Source organism: Lytechinus variegatus, chromosome 10, assembly GCF_018143015.1.
Source record: "Lytechinus variegatus isolate NC3 chromosome 10, Lvar_3.0, whole genome shotgun sequence".
NCBI classification, from domain to species: Eukaryota; Metazoa; Echinodermata; class Echinoidea; order Temnopleuroida; family Toxopneustidae; genus Lytechinus; species Lytechinus variegatus.
In genome coordinates this window covers 35,560,321-35,579,916 of record NC_054749.1, presented here as the reverse complement: position 1 = coordinate 35,579,916, position 19,596 = coordinate 35,560,321, and the positions used below count along the sequence as shown (strand labels likewise).

General features: G+C 37.0%; 1 protein-coding gene across 1 annotated transcript in view; it reads left to right on the top strand.

Annotated features, from left to right (window-relative positions):
• The first annotated feature begins 3,526 nt into the window (after window positions 1-3,526).
• The window catches only part of LOC121422964 (speract receptor-like), a 49,969-nt gene continuing 33,899 nt past the window's right edge, over window positions 3,527-19,596 (top strand). Inside the window, exons 1-5 of the mRNA XM_041618213.1 lie at window positions 3,527-3,808; window positions 4,363-4,499; window positions 7,329-7,478; window positions 10,531-10,718; window positions 11,293-11,428. Of these exons, the coding sequence (XP_041474147.1) occupies window positions 3,606-3,808; window positions 4,363-4,499; window positions 7,329-7,478; window positions 10,531-10,718; window positions 11,293-11,428 (814 nt within the window). The 5' untranslated portion in view covers window positions 3,527-3,605. The remainder of the gene's footprint in view (window positions 3,809-4,362; window positions 4,500-7,328; window positions 7,479-10,530; window positions 10,719-11,292; window positions 11,429-19,596) is intronic.

Here is a 19,596-nt window from a genome sequence, read left to right as displayed (position 1 = left end):
GTTCATGGATTAGGTGAGTAAGCTAATATCCAGAAACGTAATTGCCAACAACATATTCTTTTTTGGTTCTACTAAAACTTCTGCGTATCTAAGGAATGATGGATTGTAAAGATTATGAGGGGTCATTTATATTCATAACGGGATTTCAATTTATTAGTTCACCAGTATACCAATATTATGATATTTATTAGTTCTATTAAGCTGCAGGACTTTACGTTCGCCCCCGTCACTCATCATGTTTTTTTGGCACTATATTTTATCCAGTTTGTCTCTTTTCTCTAGTGTATATTGCTTTCGATCCTCCCCGTTTATTCATACTACCATTTATCCTATCAGAAAATAAATCACATCTCTGCATTGTCTACCATGCTGTTAGCAAATTAAATACAGCGATTTACATGAATAGAACATTATTTACGAGGTATTGATCATGTAAAAAAAATATTATTTTCGTACAAAGCAATATTTTAAGAAAAAAAATCAATTCATAAATGTAATGATGGAAAATGAAGGTATTTTCTTTACTTAAAGCTAAAATGAAAATGATTAGAGGTAAATAAAATGCCGTAATTGCAACAAAACAATTATTTCATGAGAAAGTATTTTGAATCAAGGTTAATTGTCTAAATATTACTATATATCTAGCTCTGGTACATTAATGTAAACGTATATTTGTAAAATCATAAATCATAGCTCAAAATACGAATTTCTGATGATCACTAACAAAGAAAAGCATATGTGAAACAGTATATTGATATTGCTTCAATAAATACCCGACATTTAATGGAATTTCGTGCTTATTTTGCTCGTTTGTCAGCAATTACACATTTTCTTCCAGATCTATTTGCTACAACATTTTTTATTTGTACATGCAAACACTTTGGAGGCAATTTAAATGGATTTTTAGATCGTTACACAACTGATATTTATCTTTAACTACGAATCTTTATGTGGCCTTTAATAAGAAATTTAGTCTTGTAATAGAGTCTGAGTTTCTGAAATAAATAGTGGAAAAGCCGTACTTGTATGAATGCATATAACATAGAACACGGACTAGAATATCATATCATAATATCATATCATATCATATCATATCATATCACGGACTAGAATATCATATCATAATATCATAATATCATAATATCATAATATCATAATATCATAATATTGTAAGTTCGTTGTCAGATCAATCTATTTTATTCTTAAACACGATTTTCACATTGATTTTAATATTCATTTGAACATGCAATTGAACGTACAAATATGAGTCCAATCGATGAGCTCTGTGTTTGGGACCAAAGGGTGATTTAGTGGTCGCATGCGACAAACACGAACAAAAGGTGACAATGATCTATTGACGGAAAAATATCCGTTACCCGTCTTTGTCTTTGAATGTCAGTACAGAAAAAAAGTCTTTTTGCAAAAATAATACAAAGGAAAGAAAATGCATAGGCCTCTGAATGTTTATTGATTGAATAAGCAACAAAGAAAACGGTTTTGTGGATGTAAGAAGTGAAACAACATAGAATGTAATGTTCATTTCATTGTTTATCTTTGAAGAGCTTAGTAGCACATGTTTCTTTTCTCTAGGTATAGGTATCAGTTAGAATCTCTTTTCGAAGAAGTTACAATTTTTGCATTTGTTTTATTCTAGTGAGTGCCAATCTTCCGACCATTGATGGAAACAACCTACATAAAAACATAAATCAATCGACCATTAAACATATTGAAAGCCTGTGTAACGACCTATTTATAATAAAACTTAATGGCATCCTTTCATTTGAGGTATGCTTTGGTTTCGGTCCATCAAGTTTAAAAATCAGGTTCATCATTAGCAAGTGTAAATGAAAAAAATAAATAAAGAAATGAGTTACATTGTAGAAAAAAACCAATGTTGTAAGCATTTTATTTAAATGACCCCAACCGATATCGTAGATTTTCATAAAATCCAGTATTTGTTCAAAATCGACTTTGAAAGAAAAGGCAAGTTAACTCTATTCGTAGATTGAAGAATAATACAATATATTTCTCCGGCTGACAAAAAATGTGCACTACTATATATTTGACCATGTGTGTGATTTATACGGTAACGTTTAAACTTAGATTCGTCACTTTTTTTTGCTTGTGAAAAGTTCACGATAAATGATACAACAATAAGAAGAAAAAAAATACTTACCTGTTCATGCAAGTGTGTTTTATAACGCTTATATTAGTTTTTTTTTGTAGAACCATTATCAATTCAGCTTGCTCTTCTTCGTAATGACATTATATACGCAGGAAGATAATGCGATTAATAGTAATTAAGCCATTAATCACTGTCAAGTGGATATCTTAGTAATTACGATTACGGTCCTAGCATGACCAGCTCCATTAATCCAGCAGTTGATCTTGACAAAGCTTTATGGCGACATTGCATGCACGCGGGTGTCCAAGGAACGGTAATAATGCGCGGCTACTTTTGGTGGCATGGAGAAAGGCTTCACTTTTATATCTATTCCATGCATGTACGATGTGAGACTCATGAAGAAGACACGAGTGTAATAACAATAGAGTTAGAAAGGCGAAGAGGGGTAGTGAAAGGAGAGAGATAGAGGGTGAGAAGGGGTGGAGGAGGGGGCAATGAAAGACGGAGTAGGGAGGGAGAGCAAAACTCTGGAAAAGTATTTACAATAATACCTAATCTTTATAGCGCGCTTTTCCAAACTGGTCCACGCTCTTACAAGTTTAATTTACCTATGTCCTGCAAAAACGAATACAGAATGATAAAAATATAAAATGAAGGCAGTTGCCCGGAACAAAAAAAAAGGTCTTGGGGACTTCTTTAAATGATTCAATTCTTGGGAATTGTCTGAATGTGAGAGGGAGTTTGTTCCAATTGAAGATGCAAATTCTGTTGGGAAGCAGTTATGAATATTTCAGTGTTTTAATCGTTCAGCTTTTTCTTTTTTTTTTACTTTCATCCACTGTTTTATGACAAAGCATCTTTACAATTTATCAAGGGCATTTTCAAGAACCCCTACAGTTTTAGGTTAAAAAAGATTAAACTGAGTGTCATCTGCGTACTACAGCATGATGTTTTTGTATTTCTCCAAACGGAAGTGTATATTCGGACTAGCTTGACTTGGTACATAATTTGTAATACATGCTCAGTTCAAGTTTAACCACGCGCAAGGTCGTGTGCCTTGTATGGAGCAGGGAGGGTGAAGGGTCGAATCATACAGATGTACATGTATGTAAAAGAATGTGTTTTTACCATTTTGTTTTTTTCGGGGGGGGGCTGAACCGAGAATGGTAGCGGATGAACATACAAAACCCTCAGTTTGACGGTCAATATTACGCTTTGGCACATTATTTTCTAAAAAAAAAGCCGCATGAATATGTGTGTGTGAAGGGGGGGGGGGGGCGTAGTCTACGAAGTCACACATTAGGAACCAATTTATTTGACATGTTTGCAGGATCGAGCAACAGTTCCGCCTGTGTAAAGTATTGACCTTGTAAGGTGTCTGGTTCCAGAAGTAATGTCAAGTTTTTGAACGTATGTCTATGCTGTAGAACAGGACGAAATTACCCAAATTAAATTTCCAAATGGAACATTTCGTTTATTGATGGTTCTTGTGTTTCAATACTCTTCACAGTTTTGCAAAGAACCGGCGGTGAGTGACAAGGAGAACTACCGGACCTTCGCCCGTACTGTCCCAACGACTGAGAAGGTAGCTGAATCTGTGTTGGCACTTCTTGATCAATTTGATTGGAAAGTCATAAGCGTGGTGGCAGCTAGAGACCCTCAATTCTCCCGGGTCATGACCAGGTATGTGAACAAATACCCCAGGTGCATGTTTCATAAAGCTGTTCGTAAGATACACATGACTTTACGAACGACTGGTATCCTTTCTTGTGCCCTGTGATATCCCTATGTAATTGAGTTATGACCTAAGAACATGTTCCAGTCGTGCGTAAAGTCTTTTGTAACTTTACGAACAGCTAATATGAAACACCCACCAGGACAGATGAAAGGCATACCGAGCTTTAAAATAGCATACAAAACAAAAGAAACGAAACAAATAAGCAAACAAACAAAAAAGAGAAAAAAATTACAGCGGCTTTTATCTTCATCTAACAATCTCAATAAGTCCAAAGCATATTCAATATTTGTGGATAGCAAAATCTAATGAATAATTTACGATATGTTACATTTGACTCAATTAACATGATTAAGTGTGTCATTATGAATCGCGTTGATTTTACAGGGGTAACCTAGTGCATGATTTGACCTCTAGTGTCATTGCTCAGCGGATTGTTCTGGACCATTCCATTGTGCCATATATGAAACCTGTCCTCTACATTGTTTGTTTTCATCTCTAGGCTTGAGAAGTTCTTGCCATTACATGGTGTCAAGGTGCAGCACGCCCTCTCGTACGAAAACCCGTACTATCCGATATTCCCTATCAAAGACAACCGCCTCAAAGATATCATTGACCAATCCTTCGCCGACACAAGAAGTGAGTAGAAGTAAATATTACCTATTTCGTATTTATAATGGAAGTGATTTCATGTGACATTAGTGCTTGTCATTAGCCAGCAAATGTCGGGGTTCTGGGTGTCCATGGCTAACAAGCAATACCTACATTGCAGTATGCCTCACAAATACAAAAAAAGACAGGTGGCTGATACTTTTGACTATATTCAATACTTCCAATGTACATGATGGTTCTGTTTTCCTTTCCATACATTAACTAAACTAATCATTGTCTCAATTCCTAAGTAGTCAGTTTGTTTTATCATTTGTCATTGTTAAATTCCGTTGTGTCCATCGACCATCGTATTCTTGACATGTAAGATGTGGATCCTAAAGCTGTCGGTATAAAGTTAATGCAACCCTCGTGAATACTTTACGTTTAGATAAAGCCTTTACCCAAGGAAAAAAAAACATATATGGTTCAGTAAAAGATAAGATACAAAAGCTTTAATTAAAGGTAATACATTTTATTTTCTTTCCCCAAAGAATGATTACAATAATATGATACAATGAATATTCTCTTTATAGGGCCAACAGTTGGGAGTATATTTGATAAAAATCAGTGGTTGGTATTAAGACAAACACCGTGAATACAACTTAATCCCCATCCACATTTTGAAGTTTGTTAGATATTGCCATAATCTGCTGCGTGTATAATATTCCAAAGGCAACACCCTCTGGAATTCTGATAAATGTGACCTTCATTTGGTAGTGTCACCCTTAAAAAATAAATTTACGTCAGCACCCCCTGTAAAAAAAACAATCGTTCCCAGGGCCCTATATTGAATGTTATAATGTTGTAATGTTATTTAGACCAACGGTCCAGGGTATTTCGGAGAAGAATATCATCACGGTGTGTTCTCCGGGCCATTATAAATTCATTGCGACCATATTAATAAATGGTCCATCACTGTTGGGGTTAGGTTTTACGGAGCAGATGGGACATAGTCTGAACATAGAGCTATAATGGCTCTATGGTCTGAACATATAGAGCTATTACTGTAATAGCTCTATGGTCTGAATATTAGGAATAGATGATGCATCTAAACATGGGGGAAATGCACAGTTTGCATTCGAATACAGGATATATAAATCGGTAGTCTAATTGTTTACAACCTGATTTGATTTGATTTTATTGTTTACTTCTGCAATTACATCATTCGTATAGAATACATTTTCCATAACATAACAAACATAGTATATTGATCATTTTTTTGGCATGAATCATAACTAAATGTACTAAAATTATCATTACAAACAAAATTGATCTCATACCAAATTAGTTAACATTTACAATTTGCAGGAGAAGGATTGTCATCATAAGCAGATTGCTTGAAAAAATGACAACCCCAATTGTTTACAACCTGTATGTACATAAATATATACAAACTTTCAAAACGCCTTAATGTTTATATATACAAACTTTTAAAATGCCTTAATGTTTGGAAAAATCAAAAGGAAGTCAAAATGCGTGTAATAATTATTCATCCATTTAAATTCGAAAATTAAACATACTGACGTGGAGAAAGATCACACATTAGTTGATTGATTTCCATTTTATTTTGCCAAATGCGGTTACGCTAGAGGGAACATGAGATTTTACGACCTAGCCTTTGACGACCAATCTTGTTTTCGTTAGCAGTCTTAACCATGCTCTGTAAGGAAGATTTCTCTAAATCAGAAGCTTTAAAATGGATGAGAGATCTCTCGCTATCATTGGGTTTTGGGGAACCCTTAGAAAATGATCATAAGAGCAGCAACATCAAATAAACCCTAAACCTTTGTCATTGTCAACTTCTGAATGAATCGCCATCGTAGTTTACTTTAATATAACGAATAACATTTGATAAATTGTTGTAAAGGTCAAGCCAAATGAAGAAATAATTTTCATCTTGTGTACCCGTGTCCCAAGTGACTTTGATAAAAATATATTGGCTACGATGCACAGAATGCGATTTTCACGACATGAAAAACGGGGGCTATTTCAAAAGCTGTTCGCATATATTCTTGACATTACAAGTGTGGAGTCCCATATTGTGGATCAAAAGGAATTTTCATGAAATTTTCCCAAGGCATTGCTTTTACCCGTTAATGATCTCATTTGAGAATTATTTTATAAGATCATATCTTTAAACAATTAAGTTCTGATAAAACTGTTAGAACTATTCTATTGTAATCACCAACTGCTTATCAAAATGTAATATTTTGAATTGGTTAAGAAATTAATTAAGAAATCCACATTTCTTAACTTGTAACGTGAATAACCAAAATGTAAAAAAAAATCATCTAGCTACAAAATGTTAAGTGCTCTATGGATAAGCAGCCTTTGATGAGTAGTATGTGCGCTCCTGGAATTTAGGATGGATTGATTTTCGGAAAATTATAAGCGGTTTTTTTACAGTAAAATTGATGCCCTTTTGCAGGCAATGTGGCAGTTGTAAACAGCTATTTGGGGCCTGGGGCTCGAAGCAAAGCTAATCCGTCACTGGAATTTTTTGGGTCATTCTAATTTGGAAACCCTTTTGAACATGATTGTTCCCATCTAGGCTATCAGTGGCTTCGTTAATTTACCAAGGTAAGGTCGCTGGGTACGGTCGATGTGACCGTCCCCAACAACCTTACCTTGATGTGAAAGCAGTATAGAGCCGACCTTACTCAGCGACCGATCGTTTTGATACTTTCACATCATGATTTCATCGGTCGCTGGGTACGGTCTCTGCGACCGTACCCAGCGATCGTACCTCGGTGTGAAAGCAGCATAAGATACATTAGTTCATTCGTCGCATCACTTATCATTGTTTCTCTTTCACAGTTTATGTTTTTATACCGGCTGAGCCCTACGAACTACACGCATTCCTTGAGGACCTTGGTGAAAAGGGTCTTCTTAATGATGGAAAGTACTTTGTCGTCGCAATCTTCTTCAAGATCTTTGACGAAACATATCGAGAAGGATTGATAAGAGGTGAGCTCATTTACCCACTCCCCCTGTCTCTTTACCCCAAAACACACACCTTCCCACACACTCTTTGTCACATGACCAAAGCCTCAACTATTATTCTTGTTTTCACAGTCCTTTGAAGACTTGCCATCTGGTGGCGAAATAGATGTTTCAACTGTTTTGAATCTTTAAACATGTCTTACTTTAGTTTGTGAAGCCTTAGATCTTCGTCTACATAGTAAATTGCAATGGCATATTGGGCACAGACTACTTAATATTGACCAACATTAATTCCCTTTGTTTAAACTAGTTCAGGTTTATAGCCTTGGTCTTTCGAGCTAGTAAGAGGGAAGAATGTCGTGAAAATGTATTATTTATGATGCTATTGGTGTCAACCAAATCTTTTCCAAGAGCTTTCGATGATTTTGTATTTGTTGGAACCTAGTTACTTTCCGAACGTGGGTTATAATGTTCAATTGCTCGACATGCACGGCAGAGGGTATATCGATGATGTAATGAGTGTTCCTGCGATATTTGCCACTATTACATTTGCTTTGCTTTTCATGCTGTCTGAAGAGTTAGCTCCATGATTTAACTTCCTTTAATGAAAGAGGATACGCTCCAGCATTACAGGATTAACGACATAAACCCCCCAGTATCGCCTCTCTCAGTGATGCATTAGCCGATCTCGGGGATGTTAAAAGCCAAATAATGTAGATTGATGGTGATTCCCTGCCTCTTAAACAGACTTAATAAACCAGATAAACAAAATTGGATAGACATGGATCCACTTTTCGCCCTCCTTGTTGCGGATCGTTTCGCCTAATAACATTATTGAGTCACGCGGGACTGGGTTATGCATTGGTGCGCTAGATGCCCGATAATGTAATCATTGGCGTACCCAATAGGCCAAGTCATACACTATTGTAACAGGTTATCTAGTTAAGATCATCAGTAGAACTCACTCGATGCTAATGAAGCTGTTAATTGAATTTAATGGGGTGATATGTTTTCAATATCAAAATTTTTGCTGATGTGAAGAAAAGCTCTCATCACTGACTTTACCGTGTGTGCTATTTTACACGTATCAGCAGATAAATCGAGTAAAGTTTTAGACGTCGCTGCTGACGTTAAAAAAATCTTCTTAGTAATAATTCAAGATAATGAGAGAGATTGAGGTCTTCTATTTCTGACTTCTTACGCATCCTTCAGTCAAGGATGGGGTCTTCAATATTTTATCAAACACCACGTTATTGACAGTTGAACCTGTATAACGTCTGTGGCGGGTACAGGAGCATTTTCGCTTATTGTTACACACTTTTTTTGCCGAGACTTTTTGTTTTAGGTATTTGCCTTCCAATATTTTGGTTGAATTTGTATTTAGAATGAATGTGACTGTTATTTGACCATTTGTTTTATATAATCGTTATGTGTTGTTGTAATTACCATACTGATAGCTTGATATTTTAATTGAATTGTTATGGTGGTGATGATGTGATGAAGAAGATGATAATGATGATGATGACGGTGATCATGATGATTGATGAAGATGATGATGATGGTGGCGATGGTTACGAAGATGTTGTTGTTGCTGCAGCTGCTGCTGATGATGATGAGGGCATGATTATTATGCGTGCAATAATTCCCATAAGCAATAAAACACCCCTGCGAAAACTAGTCTGCTGTGCAAACCCTTCACTCGAGTTAAAGGTCTGAATTGGCAGTCTATGAATGCATATTGTACCCAAGGCCCTCTCGGAAAAGTTTTGTATGTGCTAGTCATTGTGTGGGGACCCACTTGTTGATACAACTTTCAATCAGGGTCTGTGCCTGCAGACTAAACGACACCCTTGCTTCCAAAGGGCGTAGGCTGGTTTGAGCATGGGGAGGAGCACATCTAGGGGAGGTGGAACTATAGTGGTATGGGGGTGCACAGCTAGGGGAGGTGGAATTAAAGTGGTATGGGGGTACATATCTATGGGGGTACACATCTAGGGGAGGTGGAACTAAAGTGGTATGGGGTGCACATCTTGGGTAGGTGGAACTAAAGTGGTATGGGGGTACACATCTAGGGGATCTGGAACTAAAGTGGTATGGGGGTACGCATCTAGGGGAGGTGGAACTAAAGTGGTAAGTGGTGCACATCTAGGGGAGGTGGAACTAAAGTGGTATGGGGTGCACATCTAGGGGAGGTGGAACTAAAGTGGTATGGGGGTGCACATCTTGGGGAGGTGGAACTAAAGTGGTATGGGGTGCACATCTTGGGGAGGTGGAACTAAAGTGGTATGGGGTGCACATCTTGGGGAGGTGGAACTAAAGTGGTATGGGGGTGCACATCTAGGGGAGGTGGAACTAAAGTGGTATGGGGTGCACATCTTGGGGAGGTGGAACTAAAGTGGTATGGGGTGCACATCTTGGGGAGGTGGAACTAAAGTGGTATGGGGTGCACATCTTGGGGAGGTGGAACTAAAGTGGTATGGGGTGCACATCTTGGGGAGGTGGAACTAAAGTGGTATGGGGGTACACATCTAGGGGAGGTGGAACTAAAGTGGTATGGGGGTGCACATCTAGCATGTCTAGGGGAGGTGGAAATAAAGTGGTATGGGGGTACACATCTAGGGGATGTGGAACTAAAGTGGTATGGGGTGTACATCTAGGGAGGTGGAACTAAAGTGGTAGGTGGTGCACATCTAGTGGAGGTGGAACTAAAGTAAATAAGCCGTGAAAATCAGACAAAGGAGTACAAAGTTCGGTTTTTTTGTCAGTGTCGGAACTTCTCCGCCTCAGCGGGAGGGTGCACGTACACCCAGTGCACCCCTAGCCTACACCCTTGCTTTCTTGCATAACTCGTCCTCCACGCTCCCCCATTCACTTACAATGGGAGGACATCGAAGGTGAGCTCCCGAGGACTTCGTGTTGGGTTCATCCAATAATATCTTTCTCTGCTCCAACCTTTCAAAGTGCATTTTATCACTATGATAATTATTCTTGACTACAGACATAAATATTATTCTCACTGCCAACTATTTTTCTAGGTAGGTCGCTACTATCATGTTTTGTTCTTCTGCTATTGCAGGTTTCGACTATCCAGCTGAAAATATCACCCAGCGTATCCAGTACTTACACAATGTCATAATGCTCTTCTACACAAGCGTGATGAGTCCAGACTACAATGAGTTCAAGATCGAGGCAAAGGCCTATCTTTCCCAACCACCGTTTAATTTCAACTCTACACTCCTTGAGGGGGAGGGATTTCATATCGAGGTAAGAGACCCCTTGTCAATTCATCCATACACTTTAAAAAAAAATGGTCAAAATAAAGGTAAATTCATCATTATTTTGACCCAAATGGTCATCGTCAACCAATCATTGGTTAGAATCTATGGGGCTTTCGAGTGATGTTGATCATTAATTTGTTATCGGTCGGACACACGTATTCAACACCATAATGGCTAATTTGGCCAATCCTTTTTAAAGAGTGCGTTATTAACCCATTCTGATTTGAATGATGACTGCCCCCACCCCGAGGAAATGAATCGATTCACTATACTCGACCCTGTTTTTTCAGCTTTGGTAACTTAGCATCCTATCCTACATGTATACCTATTCCATATCATTACACTTGAGTATAATTGCCATTAGTGGGTCCTATGCCAAAGCTTTGATTTGGCCTTTTAATGCAAAAAATATTTAAAAACCAACATAGGGCAAGCATTTTCGTTTAGCATTGTTGTTATTTACAATCTATGACTGAAATAGATTTGCTCATGATATCAAATATGACCTTCGTTTCATAAAGATATACAAACACATTTATTTCAATAAATATATTTATCAGATAACTGAGGATGCAGCATACATTTACGATGCAGTGATGCTTTACGCCAACGCTCTCAATCAAACACTCAGTGAGGGAGGGAATATAACCAATGGAGCAGATATAATTGACAACATCCTAGGAAAACCATATCAAAGTAAGTATTTTTGGGGGTCATACTTCCGTCATTTTCTATTTCACATTTTATATATAATAATGTTTAACAGAAGAGTATACTTCACGAAACATTCCAGTGATGATTGTTTTTGAAAATCAAATGAACAAATCAATAAACGATAAATTGCCAAATTTTGTGTTTCTGGACCCAGAATAAGCTATTACGATATAATTAAAAGAATAAACTACTCAAACACTGTTTTTTGTGGACAAGTCATAAGCTTTTCAAGCAATTGTGACACCGGGATTATTCAGTTATTAAAATTAGATTTCAAGTACTATTATGAGTAAGATTCATTCTAGTAAATGCATATTTTAGTAACGCATAAGATCCCTAAAATGTCAAATTTATGGAAAGTACAGGACGGAAGAGTGATTGCACTCGACTTGACGCTCTTCGCGAATAAATAAAAAAGTCATTATTTTTTCTTTATTATTCAATGAAATCGCCAAGAAGGATAGTTCGTGGTTTATTTTTCTAAAACCTATTGTTATGATTGTATCGTCTTTGTAAAAATGATACACGAATCAGATCTTTTGGGGAAAAATGTTTGGTCATTTTGGGGATTCAAGCAAATTGACTGTCTTCCATTGATAAGGCGTTTGCTACCTTTAAAACTATTAAATGATGATTTCTAAAACTATAAATTTGTCTATCATATTATAATCTTGATATTCATACAAGATATTATGATTTAAATATTTCCATTTTCCTTCAAATTCACTTGGAAAGTCTGTCCCTTTTATAAGGTTTATATTCACTTTGTATACAAATGATTGGTCTATTTATCCGATTGTCTTATTCAACACGGGCAACACTCATTTGGTCTACGAACAATTTTACCAACACTAAACTCAGTGTGATATCCAACAAGTCTAGTTCATATTTGGTCTTATGCCATTTTAGTTTACTTGTTTGTTCGATCACATTTTGAATCATAAACGGTTCATTTAACCATAATAAACCATCAATTTTTAAATAGATACACATTGCCATTACTGGAAATTACACGGAATATTTGATATTAGCTAAAGAACATTGACCAAATGGTTGGTAGAGATAATGGTTGTGGACAAACTACGTGAGGTGTGACCACACGGACGATAGACTGCAAGTTTCCCTTTGTTAGGGTTTTGCTGGCCTTCTACTGCAGCCCCTCGCTAAAGGAACCCCTTTATGTATTGATAACCTCCATATTTTTCCACCAGAGATTTAAATAATTACATTGTTGAAAGGTGATAGTATTGTCACAAGGAGTCGTCACCTTTGAAAAGTTTCATAAAGTTTACGGCGCCATAAAAATATTTATAATTACCCTCATCATCTTCTTTATTTCAGAGCACTTATTTTTTTTTGGAAAAAAAGTTTATTACTCTCAGTGATCTTGTATCTTTCTTATTACAATCGTATGATTAATCTTGGTTCCGTTTTACCCTCTGACTTGATCGCCCGCATGAACATTATCCCAATCCGTCTTCACTTTTTGAGGGTTTGTAAGAGCCCTTAAAAGCCATGATCTGAATTCGCATTCATTTAAAGTGGATCATTTCCACGGAACTGTTTTCACCTCGATTTTTTCCAATCCCCGCGGCTAATTTCTCCATTAGGTTGACATTCAGCGATGGTTAAGTTCTTTATCTTTATATCTCTAGCATTCATCTTTGACTGAAATGATAGCCCGTATTGTGCAATAAAATAAAAACTTTTTAAAGAACAAAACGAAAAGAGAGATGACAATGTTTGGGTTAGAGAGATTGAGAGACAGAGAGAGATAGATAGATGCAGACAGATGGAAACAGACGAGAGAATGGTGGTCCATGATGGAGAGGTAGAGAAAGATACGTAGGCCTACTGGAGGAAATGAACGTTGGTTGGGGTGGACCAGGGACAATAAAATGATCAAAATAGTTTGGGTTGTAACACCAGGAATCCGTTTCAAACATATATCACACGACTTTGCACATGAGGATCGTGATCTGTTTTTGCACAGATCTATTTACCTAACAATGTTTACAATGTTTAAAGATGCTAAATAATACACATATTTGTCGTGGGATTTAATCTCCTATATCTCGAATCAAAATTTACGAATGAATTGAAGTTAAAAAGCTAGGAACGTAAATAATTATAATATGTATTCAATAATCGGATTTCATCTCAATAAAATGGATTATGAACACGATTTGATCCTAAGGACATATCACCGATCATGCATTACTTATCTTCATACCCTAGTCACACTAGAGGCGGAATGAGCCGGAATGCCATCGGAATGAAAATTCTTGGCAAATTCCTAGATATCCGAAGTGCATTGTGAATGCATTCCAAATATTCGGGTCCATTCTTGTGTCCGGCCCGAATGTTTTGCTCATGCACAAAACTTTCGAGGTGCATTAGAACTGGAAAGAAATATCGAGCGGCATTCAAAGTTAGTCAAGCAGCGCTCCAAGTATTCTGTCAAGAACACTCGAAATGTTCCGATCATATTCATGGGAGAATCGAATCGCCAAAAAAAAACACGGCTAGCTGTTGCTGCAACGTCAGTCAGCACTGAGGAGTCACTGACGAACACTGAGGTCATCGAACGTCAATTTTTACAAATTTAGGTCAATTCGAAATTCCCTTCGAATTTTGAAAAAAAAAATCATTCCGGCTGTATCTCTTTGATTCCTGCTGATTCCGAATAAGTGTGACGGAGGCTTTATGAAACACCATTCATTGAGATAAAAAGAAGATCCTGATCATAGAACATGAACATTTCTGGATAGGTGACATACTGAACATAGTGCAAGCATGAGGAATATCACTCAAGACCTATAACGTGATCATCCATCAAGCGAATACGACGCATATAGGCCGCAAGGATGCTTTCATCTGGAACCATCTATCATTTGAACAGACACACCTTAGGTGTCTTACCAATTCACACGTACACATCTATTCTACAGGTCATACCGATATGTGTCAGGCCATATCTTCTTTTACCACGCAATCATAACTGATGAATTTGTCGAATTTATTTGCCGCTTTATCGGCGTGCCTGACTGCCCGGACATCGTGGTCGTACAAATTAGTTTTAATTTTGCATGTGACATATTCAAGGCCTACAGTATACCAAACATTTTACCGAAGGTATGCCTCCTCTCCTGTCTGCTAGTCGGGGTTTTACACCAAGTGAAATAAAGACTCATGCTGGTTGCACATACCCCTTTCTGAAATTAAGCTGAAAACCCGTCTCGAAATAGCCATCGATTTTTTTTTTATCTAAGAAAAGTAGTCGAATTGCATAATTTCATGTCATATTTTGAATAGCTCTAAAAAGAACATTGATATATGTGACCATTCAAGGGATGTTCTCTTTCGTAGTGATTCAGTGAATACCTGCGTATTTTGATCGCTAATTCTTACATTAATCTAAATTATGGAGAAAGGCATTGGGTACTTAAAAAACTGTTGTGAAAGATGCACCTGTAACGCTTTCATTTCTGCTTATAAACTAGTCTAGATCTAGACGGTAGTATTTCTGTCTTTGGAGATCCTACACTCATACATCCCACAGAGTGTACACCCTCTCTCTCCCACACACACACCCACACACGCACACATACACGGAAGTGAAAAGATGTTGCGTGCACATTGTGTGGGATCAATGAATGTAGGGTTTTCCAAAGAAAGAAAAACTAACGTCCAGATATACACTACTTATAAACGTGACACAGATGATTGGTTTCTTCTTCTCGATTAGTTGGTTTGTTTATTTTTTAATATCCTTCACCGATTCTTCCCTTAACCATATTGTGTCCTGTCAAAGTTTTTTTTTTACACAAAGCTAACCATTCACAGTCGGTGCATTTCATATTGCATATCAGTTAATCAAGATAAATGTCTGATAAAACTTTCCATTAGGAGATTGATTGGTTAGTAAACTGCACTCAGTAAAGTTTTAGCTACCATTCCATTAAAAAAACTCAACAAACCTATGGTGTCGTTGGTTATTGGCATTTATAACACTGTAATAATTTTGTTAATGGAGAATATTTCTATTCAAAGTAGTAATAAAGGCACTACTGATGTTTGTAATTTAAAAGAAAAATCTTTTTAGTAAGCGAAAACAATACAATAAACAGTAAATCGATTCAGTTACGGTTTTGATATACTTGAGCTTAGATAATAATAAGATTAATGTATAATTATTGTAAAGGTCATTAAGTGAAAGTCATCTTATTTTCAAAGACAGTTATACATTTAAATGATGGTGCGTGTGTGAACATAGAAAACAAGAACAATATAATATATCAATAGTTCACTTTTAAACAATAGCCAAGGGCAAGTGGGTGTCGATGAAATGACTTAGACACAGATGGTTATTGAACTGCAGTGGATGCCAAATTGGCAGTATTACTGCGGTAGAAGTAGCCTAGTTTTCCATGTCGATGTACTATCGTGGTCGAGGAATGATTGAGCAGTATCATCAGTTTTTGATGTACATAGAGGGTGATGTAACGGCATGTCTTGGTAGGGTTATTTTTCCTTCTTGTAATGATCTCCATGATCCAAATAAGCATCACGTAATTACCCTATATGCTTGGAATAATTGTCCACGCTTGTGGGGGGAGGGGGCAATACATTTAAGTACACTCAAGGTTGTCTTTACATGAGCATTACCGGACTTTATTATAGGATTAAGGGTCTTTATTTGATCAGAGGAAAACCTAACATCTACATGACACAAACGACTAAGGCCGAAACAATTTGAAATTGAATATAAAGAATGATGTGTACACTCTCATCCACTGACGAAGATCTTGGACTACAGTGCCAGAACAATACGGAAAAAGTGGAAAGTTTTACAGAAGAGTGTCTTCTCTATAATCCACTGATATCTTCAGGCCGTGATAACGCACTTTGCCATAATTCTCCAAAATGTTGACAGATCCCCCTGTCCTCTGTGATTCCACCCATCCTCATACTCAAAAGTGCTCCACCACTTTTTACAGCAAGTGTTTTCGATCTAGCGATTGATGTCGGAAACAGACATGTCACACTTCATGATTCAATAATGCATCGAATGTTGCCTGCCTGCAGTTTGTCTTTTTCCAGATTGTAATTGTACATCTGCAAGCAAACGAATTGACATGGAATGATCAAGTGTCATGTCTGCTGCAATGATTTAGATGGATTGGGATAATGGTTTATAACGATCACTGCTGGGACGGAGGAGGAATATATCTAGAGTTTGGATATCTTCTATTCACTCATAGAGGAGTGTTCTATTTCATTTTCATTGAAATCACGTTCTTTGTGACCATCCATCCACCCCAACACCAACAGAAGGTCACCAAGGAAGGTTCTCTGTAAATAGCAAAAATGGTAATTTGGTCAGAAAAAACAACAAAAAGAATGAAAATTGGCTCATCTCTACAATTGATTATTCTTCTTCATGTTATAAAAAAATCGATTAGTTACATGTAGATAGAAAGCAATACACAATAATTCATTTGGCCCAAGTATTTTATGGACTGCTTGGAAGTTTCATCGATACTGTGCAGTGAGCGCATATCAGGATTTAGTACAGTCAAACTTCATTTTTTTTCTGTCTTGTGTCGATTAATTTTTGGTATGCAACTGGAAGTTTTTTTTACAAGCAGTGATACTCCTATGTTCATATCTAATGCCGATAGCAATTGACACTATTTTACGTCAAACATTAACCACGAATAACCATTTCAAAAGTAACTAGAATTTCCTGTCTGTCATTTCTAAATTATTTATATTAGGTCGTAAAATTGTCTACATTACATTACCTGTAAGGACATCTTCATTTTTATCCATAGCTGTATGTTTCGTCCATATGTTTATGTCTTATTTTGATTTTTTTCAATGTATAGATTTCATTTTGAGCTTGGTTGATATACATCATTTCTTTCAATGAATCTGATAATCAGGACTTAGTTTTTAAGACTAGAATTTATTAGAATGTCGATAACAGCTACATCATTCTGCCGAAACAAGGATATCAATTTATTACATTATGACGTCTATCATCTATCAATGCCCCAGCCGTGAAAACTTCCTGGCACTTCACAGATTTTAGATCTTTTATTACCGACCACAAAATAAGCGAAGAGAAGAAGTCAATATCGTAGTCATAACACATTTCTGTTTTTGAAAAAAAAAATCCCAGGCACTAAATCCATCGTATACAAAATAATATTGTCACGACTATGTGCAAACAATAAAATTATGTGACAATATATGTACCATTCAGCGTGATAGGGCTTTAAAGGAAATGAAAAAATGCCCATATCTTTCGTCCAATTTGGAAAGTGATTCGTGGATGAAATGTGTCTATCGTGAAAGTCATCAATGTCACAAACCCAAGATTCACCAACTCCCATCAGGGCTTTTATTTCGGAATATGTTCTTCTTGCGACGGAATAGACGCCGTATCTTTAGACCCCATAGGGACATGATTCCATCAACGAATCAAACCCACTTAAAGCTTTACCAGAGAGCCAAACTTGCCATTTGACTCTGATAATCCGATTTTTATTTGGAAAATTGTTTTACGGAAGTCTATATTTTGTCGATCATATTCCAATGTACAATTTGGTTGTAATTGTTGTATTAGATATACTTATCGATCTTTGTTCTGCCGTTACCCACCTTATCAAGCTTTCGGTGTGTGTGGGTTGGACCATGCATAAGAACAAATCGGACATGTCGTCTATCAAATTAGGCAATTCACTTAATTGGGCGGGTAAAATATGTGTCGTCTGCAATAGGCCATCTCCTGTCTGCTTGAAACCAGTGGTGTAGCTTAAGGGCGTTAGGAGATGCCCCCCCCCCTTTACAACGACAAGGAAAATGTAATAACAGATAAAAGGAGAGAGAGGGAGAGCGACAGAGACAGACAGAGATAGAGAGGGGGTGGGAGAGGGGGAGTATACCGGAGAGGAATGGAGTGTCTTCTAAAGAAACGGAAACGGTTGAGGGTGTTATGGAATAAACTAGGACAAATTAGAAGATTGTGACTGTCAATGATACGCTTTTGAGTATGGCTTACGTGTCACATCGTAAGGATCTGGCTATGTCATGGTAGAGGAAGTTAAGTAAGAACATCAGATCTCCTGCCTTTATTTCTTGACTTACAGCTTCTTGGGTGAATCATGTCCACCAATCCTTAATAGACATGATAGAGTCACATGAATCGTATAGGGTTGTTTTATCACCCTTTAATCAAATGAAGTTCATCGCCCGTGAATGTTTGCTGACGACGTCTAGACTGACACGTCTTTGAGATGTTCATCTGAACAAAATTGAGTTATTTGTTTGATGTGATCTTTTAGCGGACCCTTACTACCATACTCTCTCAGAGTAGAGAGAAAAAGAAACCTGATGTCCACAAAATTGGACTCTCGATGTGATGTAATCTGACTTTTTGAGTAATTCTGTTTGCTTCAACGCTCCGACTAGAGGCGTGGAAGGAGGGTTTGATGTTAACAAAATTGAACTGTCCGCTTGATTGAAGTTTTTTCATGTGATCCTTCTGTAAACTTTATTTGTTCCTTTGCCGAATGCAGAAGAAGACTGGGAAGGAAGGTTAGTTTTTCAATTGTTGATCCATTGATCATTTCTTGAGACTCTATCCTCTTCCTCATCGAAGATTTCTTATTATACTAAGATTGAATGGTTAATTATCGTTCATTTGAGATATCACCCATTTAGACCATGCATATATTTGCTTTTCATAAGACAGTAAAGCGAGGTTTGTTTTTTATAAACCGAATTTACTTGATTTATGTGCTTCCCCACCACATGTCATAACTCGTATAACCATCATTGTCCTTTAGGGGCTGAGCTATTGCCAATTGGTTGCTCAAGATTAGCAGGAAACAGTTTCACCGGATCAATTGAGAGCCCACGTCATGAACGGGAAGTCACGGGTTCAAGCCTTTGCCGTATCATACCTATTAGAAGCTTTAAATCGTACTAAAATATGAGGAATGGTACCTCTTTCCGTTTAGCCAGGCGCTCAGCATTTTACCGTAGAATGGAAAAGTGAAGTTATTATTTATCATATTATGCAAGGTCCGTTTGGAACATAGTTTATACATGTGGATAAACTAATTATATGAAATTATTAT